Source organism: Carlito syrichta, unplaced genomic scaffold (genome assembly GCF_000164805.1).
Source record: "Carlito syrichta isolate Samal-C Ts95f unplaced genomic scaffold, Tarsius_syrichta-2.0.1 Scaffold309854, whole genome shotgun sequence".
NCBI classification, from domain to species: domain Eukaryota; kingdom Metazoa; phylum Chordata; class Mammalia; order Primates; family Tarsiidae; genus Carlito; species Carlito syrichta.
Genome location: NW_007253950.1, coordinates 1,375,912 through 1,390,082, shown reverse-complemented (window position 1 = coordinate 1,390,082; position 14,171 = coordinate 1,375,912). Strand labels below are relative to the sequence as shown.

The window sequence follows — 14,171 nt, the reverse complement described above, 5'->3', positions numbered from 1 at the left end:
TTATTTTGAAGGGAATCCCTGTAACCCACCAAAACAGAAAGGCCAGGCGTCTTGGCCAGAAGGAAACCATCAAAATAAGCACGCACTTTAGTGGCCAGCTAGTGTAGCGAGGGAGGTTGTGAGCGCAGGCCTGCTCTTTCTCCTTGTTAAGTAGGCAGGCTGGTGAGGCCTGGGAGAGTTAGGGACCCAACAGCAACACACTGAGTTGTTCTCTGCCAGGTGATTGACGCTGGGCCTGGGACTCAGCCTGGAACCGCCATGTGCACGTGAGAAAGAGAGAGAGAGAGAGAGAGTGTGTGTGTGTGTGTGTGTGTGTGTGTATCTGTCCCTGTCGCTCCAATGGCTTTGCTGTGGAAAGATTTGGGTTCTGTTGTTATCAGGTCAGGCCCATCTGCCTTTTGGCCACCCTGTCCCTCCCGAAGCCTCAAGACAGAGAGCAAACAACTCCTCCAGGGGCATTCGTGTTAAGTGTGACCGGGTCAAGCGCACCCACTGACTCATCCGCTTCCTTCCAGATAAACCGCGACTATTCCTTCCTGGACTACATCCTGGGAGGCTGCCAGCTCATGTTCACCGTAAGGCCCTTCCCGCTGCCCCCGTTGTCCCCACCCCAATGAGGGTCCTCCCTCAGGGCTTGGCCACAACTGCAGCAGGAAGCACTCAGGATAAACTTCAGGGAGGACTTCCTTGGGGCCCAGCTTAGAGGGCACTGGTGGTTTGGTCCTGCTGGGTGGGCCTGGGTTGGGCTGAGCTACAGGCCAGGGCATAGCTGCCCAGCTCCCAGTCTGCAGCTGCACCCCATCCAGGGGAGGAGAAGCCAGAGTCCTCCGCACTGGCCCAAGGCCTTCTGTGATCCGACCCCGGCCTGCCTGTCTGCTGTCTCCTCCCTGCTGACTCGGCTCTGACACGCTGTTCCTTTCTTGGCCTGACACACCAAGCTCCGCTCCATATTGGGGTTTTGCATGGGTCGTTCCCTCTGTGTTTGCTGTTCCCTCTGCCTGAAACATTCCTCCTTGCTGCCTCCCCTTCCTCTCGTCCCCCTCTGTTCTCGCCTTCGGACACTTGCCTCTCACAGAAATCCTTCTGCACGGCTCGCTCCTCCACCCCGTGTGCCCCAGGCACTGAGCACTTTGTGTATTTGCTTCCATTCCAGCCTCAGCACATCACACAGTACTTGGCACCAGCAGGGGCTCGACAGTGGCTCCTGGGAGGGCGAGCCACCACCCTGCCCACCGCCTGGGGTCTTCTCCCTGCAGACTCTGCTGCTCATTTCCAGCCTTGGCTGCTCTCTCTGGGGAAACCTCTGGGCGCCAAGCTCTGCCCACCTCTCCGTGTTGCCTCACCACCCCCTTCACCTCCTCTAGGTCCCTGTGGGGCTGGAATGGCATCGCAGGACTCCATGGGGTTGGGACTGGCCTTGCTGCCTCTAACCCCACTGGTCACTGCCACCCCTGCCCTGCAGAGCGCTGGGTGCTCCTGTTCCTCCATGGGTTTGTTCATCCAGCAAATGTGCCCCGAGCACCTCTTGGTGCCCTTGAAGGGACCCCTCAAGGACTGAGATACCCCAGTAGAATGAGGATTGGACAGGTGGCCCCTGGCCTCCCACCACACAGTGACTGAGTTCCAAGGGGGTTCTCTCTCCTCCAGCTCCTCCTCCTGCTGAGCAGGCGCCATTCTTGCCCCCTGCTCTGGACTAACTAGGGACTGGGAGGGGACTCCCTCCACTATCCCTGCCCACCCGGCAGCCCCCAGTTCCTGCTGAGCTCCTGTCTTGTATGCTGTTCCCAGTCCTGGGTTGGCTCCTTGAGAGCATGTCCCTGCCCCACAGTGAGCCCCTTGCTGACTGGGGAGACAGGCACTGCCTCTGGGTGGTCTGAGGGATGATGGATGATGGCTTGGGTTGGGGGCGAGGTGTCTGGCAAGTTCTCAGGGGGCAGCGGCATCTGAGTTGGGCCTGGGAAATGGAGGAGAATTAGATAGGGAGAAAAGCTGGCCTGGTTCTTCAAGCAGAGGGAACCTCGTGAACAAATGCCTGGAAATGGGAACAGATGGATGTGTGGGTAGGGAGAGTAAGGAGAGAAAGGAACCTGGGCTACAAGTTAAACTTGTGTCACATCTGGGCAATGGACTTTGTGCTTGGGGAGTAGGGAGTCACAGATGGCATTAGAGCAGAGGAGTGATGCAATCAGTCAGTTGCTAGGTTTCAGACCATCTTACTTGGAAGAGGGCTGGGAGGTGAGTGAGCCTCCTGTGGCCCATTTGCCTCTCCTATTCCCTGGGCGTGGACAGAGAGCTGGGGTCTCTGGCCTCACTGGTTACCTTTCGCCTCACTCTGCAGGTTGGAATCGATTTCACAGCCTCCAACGGGAATCCTCTTGACCCTTCCTCTTTGCACTATATCAACCCCATGGGCACCAACGAGTACCTGTCAGCCATCTGGGCAGTCGGGCAGATCATTCAGGACTATGACAGGTAAGCTTGAGAAGGGGCTCTGAAGGTCAGCTGGGTTCCATTCAACCTGGGAAACTTAGCATGTCAAAGCTAGAGAGGACCCCAAGATCATCAAACCTAGGAATGGCCAGCACATGATATACATGTCAGCATTGCCCTTTCCTATATCTGTGGCAGACATTGCTAATCGATTTCTGTACTTTCAACCACCGAACCCAGATTCAAACCTTCTCTATACTGTATACCAATTAGCCAGTAAAGAAAGCGAGACAGGATGGAAGATGCAGCTTGTTATTGCTGTAACCTCTCTTTTCAGAGCCAGGCTGGGGTGGGAGTGGAGAATTTGTCCCAAGTCTCACAGATCAGGGGGATTGGACCCCAGATGTTCTAGTTCCTGGGCTTGGCGTCTCCTTCCCACTGGGAACTTCTGAGGGGCAACCAGTGTGCATGGACCCTCATGGTCCTCAGCCCATGGTTTGATGGAAGGTCAGTGAGGGAAAGTCGTGTGGCAGGTACGGCAGGAGTGGCAACCCCCTGGTGCAGCATCCTCATCCCAGATGGCGCTGGCCTGGAATTCCAGGGCAGAGGGTGGAAGGACCTGGAGGCCAACACATTGAGAACTGGGAAGGAAGGAACAGGCACTGGAGATCTGGCAGGAACAAGAACAGGCTGGGAATCCCATGTGGACTTGGCCTCCTGGGGCAAGGAGCCCAAGGACCCGCATCTGACGCCCGTGGGCTCAGGGCCTGGCGGTGTCTGTGATCCCAGGCAGCATTAAGAGGTACAGTGTGCAGAGCAAAGGAGCCAGAAGTCTTCAACTGCACAGTTGGGTGGGAGATCCTTGTTGCTGCTCCAGGGACCCAGGGGTTCAGCTGCCCACTCAGCACCACCACTGAGCTGTCTAAGGGACATTCCGACTTAGCAAGGTCCCAGTGAGCTCTGGATGCCTGGTGTGAGCCACTGTTATGTCCTGCCCAGAGCATTTCATCAGTCTCCTCACTGGTCCCCCTGCTTTTGCCCTGGTCCCAACTGTTTGTTCTCTGCATGGCAGCCAGAGTGAGTCTCAATGAATATATGTGGAATGAATGAACACGGGAACATGATCCCTGCCCTCGGGTGTTCTCACTTGAAGAGGAAGATAGGGAAGAAATCATTAGACTTCTAAGAGACCAGTTTACTCCTGGGGCAGGAGCTATGGGAGCACAAAAGAGAGAGGCATAAGGTATAAGGGAAATCTACACAGAGAAGGGGCCATTTTGATAGGGCCTTAGAGGATGAGTAAGAGTTTTCCAGGGGAAACAGATTAGGGAGAGGTATTTCTGTGGGGGCACAACAGAATTGACGTTGGCTATGAAGGTACCCTGTGTATTTGGGGAACAGCAGGTGGCCAGTGGCCAGGGCTGGGGGCATGAGGTATGAGGGAGAACAGGAGGAAAGAGATGAGACCAGACGCTGAGGCTGGATGATGAAGGGCCTTGAATGCCAAATCAGGATTCTCGTCTTGGGAGAGTTTTCCCTAGCTATAAACAGGAACTCAAGAGACAGCTGGTACATTCCACTTCCATCATGGCCTTGGTTTACTGGCTGTCCAAGGTCTCAGTTTGAGAAGGATCTGGAAACTGCACCCAGACCTATTGGTTAGAAGTGGTGGTATGAATCAGCAATGTCTGCCACGGGGATAGATGTGGTCAGGCCACACGTTCACCAGATACCCAGGGGTGGGCTGGGGCTCATAGATAGATCATTCTAGCAAAGCTTGTGTTAGAAGTACGAGCTCCTTCCTTCTGTCCTCGGAGGTGTACAGGGCAGAGTGGGCCCGCCCCTGGGCAGGGGGTTGGCAGGGCCGAGCGTGGGCAGGTGGAGGCCTCTGTCAGGTGTCTCATGGTGGTTTTCTCTCCTCTCTGATTAGTGATAAGATGTTTCCGGCTCTGGGATTTGGGGCGCAGTTACCCCCAGACTGGAAGGTGAGTGAAGCTGGCCTTGGTGTCCTCCCGGTGGAGGTGGGATTTGTGGCCTCTCAGGGATCTATTCTGGAGAGGTCCTGGGCTGGGGCCCCAGTTTCCCTGTTTCTCCGAGCCCCTCCAGACTATACTCATTTCTCAAACCTGAGCTCCTCACCAGCACTGAGGCCGTCAGAAGGGCAGCACAGTTATGGCCTCTGCTCCCTGAAGCCCATGTCAAGAGAGAAGACAGGGAGAGTTGCAGATTCAGCAGATAAAAATAAGGACACCTAGTTAAGTTTTAATTTCAGGTCAGGTGTGGTGGCTCACTCCTCTTATCCCAGCAGTTTGGAAGGCTGATGTGGGAGGTAGGAGGATTGCTTCAGCCCAGGAACTCAAGACCAGGTAGGCAACATAGCAAGACCTTATCTCTGCAAAAAAAAAAAAAAAAAGTTAAAAAATTAGCCGGATGTGGTGGCACATGCCTGTTGTCCCAGCTTCTTGGAAGGCTGAGGCAGGAGGATCCCTTGAGCTTAGGAGGTTGAGGCTGCAGTGAGCTGTGATTGTGCCACTGCACTCCTGCCTGGATGATGGAGTGAGACCCCCAACTCCAAAACATAAGAAGGTTTGAATTTCAGATAAACAACTATTTTAAAAGTCTAAGTATATCCTGAATATTACACGGGGCATCGATATGCTAAAAAATTCTCTCTTACGTGTCTGGAATTCAGACTTAGCTGGGTGTCCTGTATTCTCTCTGGCAACCCTGAACACAGGCAGTGTCACTGGTGCTGAGATAGAGGCAGCATAGGCCTGGGGGAACCCAATCCAGCCTGGGGCCATCTGGGAAGGCTTTCTGAAGGGTGCAAGGTCTAAGCCAAGCAGGGAGGAAGCAGAGTTAGCAGAGTGACTGGGGGTGGGGATGAGGCAAGGAGAGCGTTCAGCCCAGGACAGTGGAGGGAGCAGGGCGAGCCAGAGGGACTGACAGGCATGCTGGCTGGACCCTCCTTTGGAAACGGGCAGGGAGGAGAGAGAGGTACACTGCGGGCTGCGGGGGGTGTCGGAATCTGATGGGTGCTTTTGAAGACCAGCTTTGACTGCTGAATGGGGGCTGGCTGCAGTGGAGGGTGGAGAGGAGGGGTGATGGCAGGGGGACTCGGGCAGTGGACAGGACTGGCTGGGCAACCAAGTGGGTGTGAGCCAAGGAGGACACCTGTATTTCCAGCTGGGCGTTGAGTTGGGGGTGAGCCTGGCAGGCGAGGCAGTGAGGGGGAGGCCTAGGAGAAAGGAGGATGATGGGTCAATGGGTCGTGAGCTCTGGGGAGAGGGATGGCGGCTGGCCATCGGGGCCAGGACCGGCGATGCCATGGGTGGAATCCCGCGGGGCGGGGGTGGGGGGTACGTGGAGTAAGAAGCAGCAACCTGTGGGAGCCGGGCAGGAGAAGCAGAGACTCGGCCGAGGGGCCAGAATGGGGAGGGATTCACAGAGGAGGGCAGCGCGGAAGCCCACGGAAAGCAAACCGATAACTAGCATTTATTGGGCCCTTAGAATGTTCTAGAAACTGCTCCACCTGCTTTACCTGTTTCATCTAATTCTTACCAAAAGCCAATGAGGTAGGCCCTGTTATTAGCCCATTTTATCGAGGATACTGAGGAACCCGGCCTCAGTGAGGAGGGCGTGGCCAGCGAGGTGAAAGGCTGCATGTAGGCCAGGTAAGGTGAGCCCAAGGAGGGTCCGTCCACTTCACTGACCACAGTGAGGGCCCTTATGGCCGAGACGAGGTGGGCCGCCTCCACGGCGCAGAAGAGGGAGTGGAGACAACCAGCCTACAAGGTGGCGGGCTGTGAGGGAGGGGAGGGGAGGTCAGGCCCGCCTAAAGGTGCTGGGGAGGGGCCCGGAGCGGGGGAGAGGGGAGGCCGAAAGAGAGGGGATCCGAGGTTTGTTGTGGGTAGGCCTGGGGCAGGAGGTGGGGGGTCCCTCACAGCAGTGAGCACACAAGGAGAGGGGGGTTTGAGGCCAGAGAGGGAGATACTGACGAGGGAAGGTGAGAACACTGAGGCTGGGAGCCTCAAAGTGACTTGCCCAAGGCCATGTGCACTCCAGGGGGCCTGTGTGCCCACTGGGCAGATGGACTCTTAAAGTTTATTCTCAGGATTTGTGACCTCCCGGGAGAAGCCTGTGGGGTGTAGGCATCGAGGGTCCTCAATCTGCACGTCTGTCTCCGCCAGTCCTCCTCTTGTCTGCCCTGCTGTTTCCAGAGTGAGCTTTTGCCTCCCATCCTCTCCGGGGAGGACGATTTCCACCCAGCGTTTCAGGGGGAGGCTCTGAGGCCAGGGCTGTAGGGTGGGTGTCCTGGCCCCGAATGGTGTGAGGCAGGATCCTAGGATACCGGAGCTGCGCAGATACAGTGGTACCGTCGGAGGGGCGGGTAGTGGGGGCAGGGCCAGCCAGTGCGGCCAAGCCCAGCACGAGCCCGTTGCTAGGACACCAGTGAGCTTTCAAAGAACTCAGCTGAATGAGATGTTTTCTTCAGCGAAAGCCTCCTTGGAAATGTCACCCGGCAACTCTGGGACAGCGGGGGCTTGGCCAGGCCAGTGTGCCCGATGGTGCCAGGAGGATGCTGGAACCAGGCTGGGAAAGGGCAGATGTGCTGTCCCACCTGCGGCTGCCTTGGGAGCCCCCAGGCCTGGTTCATCCCAGCCCCTCCCTCTTTCTTTCATGCTAACGCCCCGGCTCCTGCTTTGCGAGCCTTCTTTCCTTAACTCCAACCTCAGGGCCCTTGCATGGGGCCTTTGCCCAGCTTGTTGATCCCTTTCACTGGCTTCCCCCACTGGCTTCCAGCTTAGAGCTCCTGGCCTCCAGGAGGCCATGCTCACTGTCCTCACCAAACTTTGTGATTTACTTGTGATCTCTTGGGCAAGGCACTAAGCTCCCTCCCCTGTATCCCAGCATCTGGCCTGCAGTAGGTGTGCAGTACTTGTCTGTTGACGGTGAATTTGGGACCCTCCCAGTGGCCTGAGCGAACAGGTTAGTACCCTGAGAGTGGGGAACTAGAAGGAGCCCGAAGGTGCGTGCAACCTGGCCACCTGCCTCCAGGACCTCAGTTTCTTGGCTGGGACTGGCCCAGGTGAGTCCAGAGAGGAACCCACCCCAGAGAGCAGCTGAGGGGCTCAGGATGTGTTTCTCTGAGGAGAGAGCCTGGCTCCTTCAAGATGAGCTGGTTACTCAGATGAAGAGTCAGGGAGTCTGGCAGAAGGAACAGCCTGTGCAAAGGTCTGGGGTGGGGAAGAGCGCCCTCTGCAAGTGGGGAGCTGAAGCTCGCGTGCAGTCACCCCGATCCCCTCCGCTCCTTCCAGGCCCCTCTCCATTGCCTGCTTCTGCCAATTGACAAGGAACTGAGTCTGCGCAGGGCCAGGTGGGGTGAGCAAGCCACCTTGTGGGAAGGCAGCAGGGAGTCCCAGGACAAAAACCTCTGACAGGCGGCCGGTCCCCAGGGGCCCCTAATCGGCTTGGTGTGGTCTCCAGGAAACTTGTCCTGTTTACTGACGTTTCTCAGGCACACCAGGGCCTCACGCATGGGAGGGGGCAGGGCTGTAGCCAGCAGGGACACTTGTCCTCCGGTCTGGTCCTGGCTCTGCTGTGTGACCTGGGCACGCCCTGTCCCTCTCTGAACCTCGGTTTTCTCACCTGTGAAACTGAGCTGCTGGAGAAAGCAACCTCCCGGGCCTCTGGGGTGGATGGATGACCTTCCAAAGCCCCACCCGCTTGACCACCAGACCAAGTCCTTCTCCTGACCAAGAGGGGGAAAGAGGGGATGAGGGGGTTGGGGCCAAGAAATTGGAATATCAGTCCATCCCTATCCAAGGGACCTTTTCACTATGGTCTCTAAAATCTCCTAAAATCTGATTTTTCGGGAAGTCGTTGGCCCAAGGGAGGCCTGTTTCCCTGGCAACCATTTTCTCTCTCAGCCCCTCCATACAAGCCCCTTCCTAATCTCTGTAGAGGCTCATGAAGTCTCCATGGCAACAAGGACCTCCAGCCCCCACACCTGGAGCCCAGATTGGGGGCAGGGTAAAGAGGGCCCCTGGGCAGGGGATGGGGGCCGAGAGGAATATGGGGGGACCGGTTCCCTGTGTGTCACCTAAGGCTGACAGCAAAGAACAGAAACCCCATTCCCTGAAACAGGAGGTGTCTTCCCAGTCCCCTCCCCTCCGCCAGCTGCCAGGCACAGGGCAGCGTGGGGTGAACGTCACAGCTGAGTCTCTCCCCTCTTGGCCCCGGAGTAAGGCCAGCGACCCAGCCCCAGCGAGGCTTGAGGGTGCCGGGTCTCAGGCCTGCTCTGCTGCTGCCTTTGGCACCTGGCCTCCCCTCTCTGGGCTTCAGTTTGTTTATTTATAAAATGGGGGTGCTGGATTTAAGGGGGCCTTCCAGCAAGTTGCTCTTGTAGTATCTTGGAGCTAAAGGGTCTGTCTGGGACTGTTTGTGCCCAGACTAAAGCTCTCCCCTTCACAGCTGAGGACTGCGGTCCCCCCACCCTGGGCATCTCTTCACCTTCTGATTGAAAATCCTTGGGGCGGGGAGCACCTTTGGAGGTGTGTGTGCTCATGCCACGTGAACTCTGGAGGCAGCCTGGCCTCGGTTCTAGTCCCAACCCTGCCCCTCCATAAATGTGGGAAAATTCCAGTCCATTCTGTGTCTCGGTTTTGTCATCTGCAAAATGGGGTGACAGCGGCCCCCCCATGGGGGCATTGTGGGGAAGGATTGAGGGGATACTTGCAAAGTGCTGCGTGTGGGTGTGGCATGCGATGCGAAGGGGGCTGAGAGGGTTTTGGGACTGTGAGGCAGTAGGGGAGGGAGGGAGAGTGGGGATGTTCCCATCTAAGCTCTCCAGCCTCTCCTGAGGCCCTGCTTTCTGCAGCTACTGCAGTGTCACCCGCAGCCCCAATGGGGCCGGTTATGGGTCTCTCTGTGTATTCCTGAAGCCAGGAGAACAGCAGCAGTTGGACTGTGGTGGGTCTGCGGTGTCCTGGAGTGTGCAGATCCACCTCTGATGGTCCCAGGACTGGACCTGCAGTCAGAGGCAGCACAGGTCCCTGGAGGACGGTGGCAGCTCCATCTGTCCCCCTCCCGACCCCTGACCTCCCAGTTCTGCTCTGAGCAGGCTATCAGCTCATCCCGGCTCAGTTAGCTGGTACAGGGTGGGCCCTTCCAAGCACTTTTGCTTACTGTGAAGGTAAGGAAGAGCCTTCAAGGCCTAAGACACTGGCACTGTGATTGCAGACCCCATGCACAGTGCAAGCAGCAGTGAAGGGGCATGCTGAGTGCTACCTGAGCTCACTTGGGGCCGCTTAGTGGGGAAAGGGGGCGTAGGTAGCCTGATCCCAGAAGAGCATGGGGTGATATGCAAGGGTCTCAGTGTCCTCCATTGTGAAGTGAGGGTGGCTTGGCCTCTCTGTGGGTCAGACCCTGTGATGGAGGTGACAGCAGATGTGGAGACATTGCCTCAGTCCATCTGTGCTGCTGTCAAGGAATACCTGTGACGGGGTAGTTTAGAAAGAAGAGAGGTTTATTTGTCTCATGGCTCTGCATGGGACCAGCATCTGCCCAGCTTCCGGTGAGGCCAAGAAGCTTTGACTCATGGGAGGAGGCCAGGGGCCGGCGAGTCTCATGGCGAGAGCAGGAGCAAGACGGGGGTGGTGCCAGGCTCTCTGAACAACCAGCTTTCCTGTGAACTAAGAGGGCGAGAATTCGCTCATCACCCCCAAGGTGGGCGGGGTGGAGGATTCATGAGGGATTCGTCCCCATGACCCAAACATCTCCCACTAGGCCTCACCTTTAACAGCGGGGGTCACGTTTTGGCATGAGATTCGGGGGGGACACATATCCAAACTACATCATGTATCAGCAGCCTCTACACAGAGCGGGGCCGGGCACATGGTGGGACCCTCTGAGCACCTTTGCTTACTATGAAGGTAGGGAAGAGCCTTCCAGGCCCAATGTGCCCTCAGAGGGAGCCTCAGCTGGGCTGTGAGTGGGGCCTGGGCCCAGTGGGGCAGGAGGCTGTCAGCTCAGCCTTTCTCTGCATTTCAGGTCTCCCATGAGTTTGCCATCAACTTCAACCCCACCAACCCCTTCTGCTCAGGTGAGTATCAGACCCACCCACCTGCACCCTGGGTTTACACCAGGCCTGGCTGCCTCCCTGGGCAGAGGGAGGACAAAGGACAGGTTTCCATCCCTTTCTTCTATCCCTTCCCACCCACGCTTGCTTAGAATGAGACATGGGAAGAGCTGGAGTCTGGGGTCAGACTTTCCTGGATTCAAGGCCAGCTGCTGCCCTTTCATAGCTGTGGAGCCCTGGAGAGGTCATTGCACCTCTCTGGGCTTTTGCTTTCTTACCTGCCCAGGAAAGTATGATACCTGCTTTGCTTGCTTCCCTGGGTGGTCAGGTGGGAATTACAGGAAGCTGTTGACGGGAAGCCCCATGTGAACCATTACACATCTGCTTTCATCTTCTTCTCAGCTGTCTTTGCTGGGGATCGGCCCTGGGGAAGCAGGGGCTGGGGAATGAGTGTAGTGTCTATGCTCACCCCAGCCCTCAGGCCTGAGAGGATGTCTGAGCCTCCTCAGGACAGTTAAGAATATATTAGAAAGCAGGGCACAGTGGCTCACACCTGTAATCCCAGCACTTTGGGAGGTTGAGGAGGAGAGATTGCTTGAGCCCGGGAGTTTAAGACCAGCCTGGGCAACATAACGAGACCTCATATTTCGCTAATAAAATAAAAATAGCTAGATGTAGTAGTACATGCCTGTAGTATGTAGCATGTGCCAAAATAAAATAAAATTAAAATAAAATAAAAATTAGCTAGATATAGTAGTATGTGCCTGTAGTCCCAGCCACTTGGGAGGCTGAGGCAGAAGGATCGCCTGAGCCCAGGAGGTCGAGACTGCAGTGAGCTGTGATCATGCCTCTGCACTCCAGCCTAGATGACAGAGTGTGACCAGACTCAAAAAAATAAAAAAGAAACTATTAGAGGAGGAGAGGGGGGTGTCCATGTGGGCATAGAAGAGGGTGGTTACTACCATCATGAGACCTTTCAGCCTAAGATTTGTCTTGAGTTTAACATCTACCTTCCCTGAGGATCCCCAAAGCTGGGCCACTTATACTCAGAAGGGAAATCCATCAAGTCACCTATTTGTCAGATGATGTTGTGACTTGGAAACCAGGGACATCTGTTGGCCAGAAATGGGGCCTTATACCCTTGCCAGGGTCTGTCTGATTTGAGAAAGGTCTCCAGAGAATTATGTCCAAGTCATGTTGGCTGGCTTAATCCCTGGCCAGAGGCCTTCTGGGCAAGACCACAGGACAGTGGAATATTCATAGGCTCATAGTGGCAGCTATTTACAGAGCACCTACTGTGTACAAGGGTTATGCTAGCACCTTGGCCCCCCAACCCCGACCAGAAGCCTTGATGTGTCCAGAACGGACCTCCAAGTGGTTTCCTGTGGTCTCTAAGCATGCCTGGATGCCCCTCCTGCCGGCTGCCCGAGAGTGTAGATGATCAGTCCTGTTGACAGACAAGGAAGTAGGCTCGGACAGGTCCCACAGCTGAGAGGGGCAGGTTTAGACTCAGGTCTGTCTGACTCTACATTCAGGGCTCTTGGCCTTACACCACCCTGGCTGCCCTCCCTGGGTGTCCAGCCTCAGGGGGCCCACACTGACCACAGCAGGGACATTTTGGGTAAGCATGAAATACAACAGGATACCCCCCAAAACTCAAATATCTTTTGGAGGGTAGTTCCCTTACAGTACAGGCTTTCCCCACTAGGTAAGTATTCTAGGAACCCATCGGCATCAGTGTACCAACTAGTGTTGTGAGAGGCTGAGTTTGCAAGAAAGTTGTGGCAAACAGGTGACGGATTCTTCCACCATGACAACGCACCTGCCCACACTGGGCTGAGTGTTCAGCAGTTTTTGACCAAAAACAGCAGGACCCCTGTGCCCCACCCTCCCTATTTGCCTCATCTTACTCTGAATGACCTTTCCACCCCCCCCCGAATGAAAAAAATCCTCAAAGGAATATGTTTTGCTGATGTGGAGGAGGTAAAACAAAAAACAGCTGCAGCACTAAAAGCATCAAAACGGTTGAGTTCAAAAACTGTTTTGAGCAGCGGCAAAGCGTCTCGATAGGTGTAGTGCATCAAACGGAGAGTACTTTGAAGGTGGCGGAAGCTTAAACATGTAAGAATAAATACACAATTTTTTATAAATACATTCTGGGTTTTTTGGGTTCCCCCCTCGTAGATGGTTTGTTGGCAGTGGGCTGGGAGTGGGCACAGGGTCGAGACCCTGGGCTGACCCAGACTGTCCTCTCAAGCAGGCGTGGACGGCATTGCCCAGGCGTACTCGGCTTGCCTGCCCCACATCCGCTTCTACGGTCCCACCAACTTCTCCCCCATCGTCAACCACGTGGCCCGGTTTGCAGCCCAGGCCACGCAGCAGCAGACAGCCACGGTGAGTAAGCGGCCTCGAGCTGCGCACCCCAGAACCGAGCGCCCCCAGAGGGCCAGCACACGGGATATTCTGCCTCCCTTTCACTTTAAACCCTAGTAAAGACCCTGCTTCCCTCTGGCCTCAACTTACCTGCAAGTGTTGGAAGGGGATGGGGGGGGAGTTCAACTTGATTAGTCCCGGCTTCCTGGAGCACAGACTCGAGGAAGCAGTTCTGTTCATGGTTTTTTTTTTTTGCTTGTTTTGTTTTGAGTTGGGGTCTCACTCTCTTGCCCAGGCTGGAGTGCAGTGGCATGATCATGGCTCACACAGCCTCAACCTCCTGGGCTCAGGCGATCTATTCGTGTTGAGCAGAGAATAGCGCTGTGGTCAAGAGATGTCACCCCAGGGTGAGGGTACTTATTACTCCCAGGAGAGTTGGAAACAAGGAGGTGGTGATCCCTGAGGCCCCAGAGCTGAGGCGAGTTCCAGTTAGAGCAGCCCCACCTCACACTGAGGCTGCAGAACTATCTGGCCCCAGCCCTGCCCTCGTAACAAGGCTAGAGCCTCGCTGGCCTGGCTGGAGGTTGCCAGGCTGCAGCGTGGCATCTGGAAGAGATGGCAGACGGTCATCCTGGGCATCTGCAACCCTGGTCTCCCACCCCATCTCCTCCTGTCCCCAGCTCCAGGCTGACTTCCAGGCAGGCCCTACTGGCAGGGCCTGATGCCAGTGCTGGGGCCACCAAGCGTCACTTTGCTTGCCTACCCATTTTCACCAGGACCTGAGACATGAGTGGAGTGTCACCTCCCGCTACTCTGAGGGCAGTTCTCTGATATGTCTGCTGCCTTCTCCTGACCCCGGGGACCTGACTGACAGCAAAACTTCAGATAGGATTCCCAGCCCCTGTCCTCAGACTTGGGCCATGACTGAAAATCTAGCACCCAGCCCTGGGGGTGAATCCTGGTCTGGGGCTGGGGAGATTTGAACTCAATTCCTTCCTGTCTATTGCCCCCTGGGAGACCTCAACAGGCCTTGGCCCTTTTACCTCCATTGAAAGGAAAGGGTTAGTGAAGTCCCTTCTAGACTGTCCTTTTTTTTTTTTTTTGAGTTGGAGTCTCATCTGTCACACAGACTGGAGTGCAGTGGACGCTCCCGGCCACCGCAGCCTCGACCTGCTGGGCTCCGGTGATCCTTCCCCCTCAGCCTTCCAAGCAGCCGGAACTACGGGCGTGCGCTACCACGCCTGGCTAATTTTTTTGATTTATTGTAGAGATGAGATCTCGCCAAGTT

At 56.0% G+C, this 14,171-nt stretch overlaps 1 protein-coding gene across 1 annotated transcript in view; it reads left to right on the top strand.

Moving 5' to 3' along the window:
• Positions 1-14,171, top strand: part of CPNE2 (copine 2) — a 35,990-nt gene that overhangs the window by 13,062 nt on the left and 8,757 nt on the right. Inside the window, exons 9-13 of the mRNA XM_008068036.1 lie at positions 516-575; positions 2,339-2,472; positions 4,361-4,415; positions 10,483-10,534; positions 12,771-12,904. Of these exons, the coding sequence (XP_008066227.1) occupies positions 516-575; positions 2,339-2,472; positions 4,361-4,415; positions 10,483-10,534; positions 12,771-12,904 (435 nt within the window). The remainder of the gene's footprint in view (positions 1-515; positions 576-2,338; positions 2,473-4,360; positions 4,416-10,482; positions 10,535-12,770; positions 12,905-14,171) is intronic.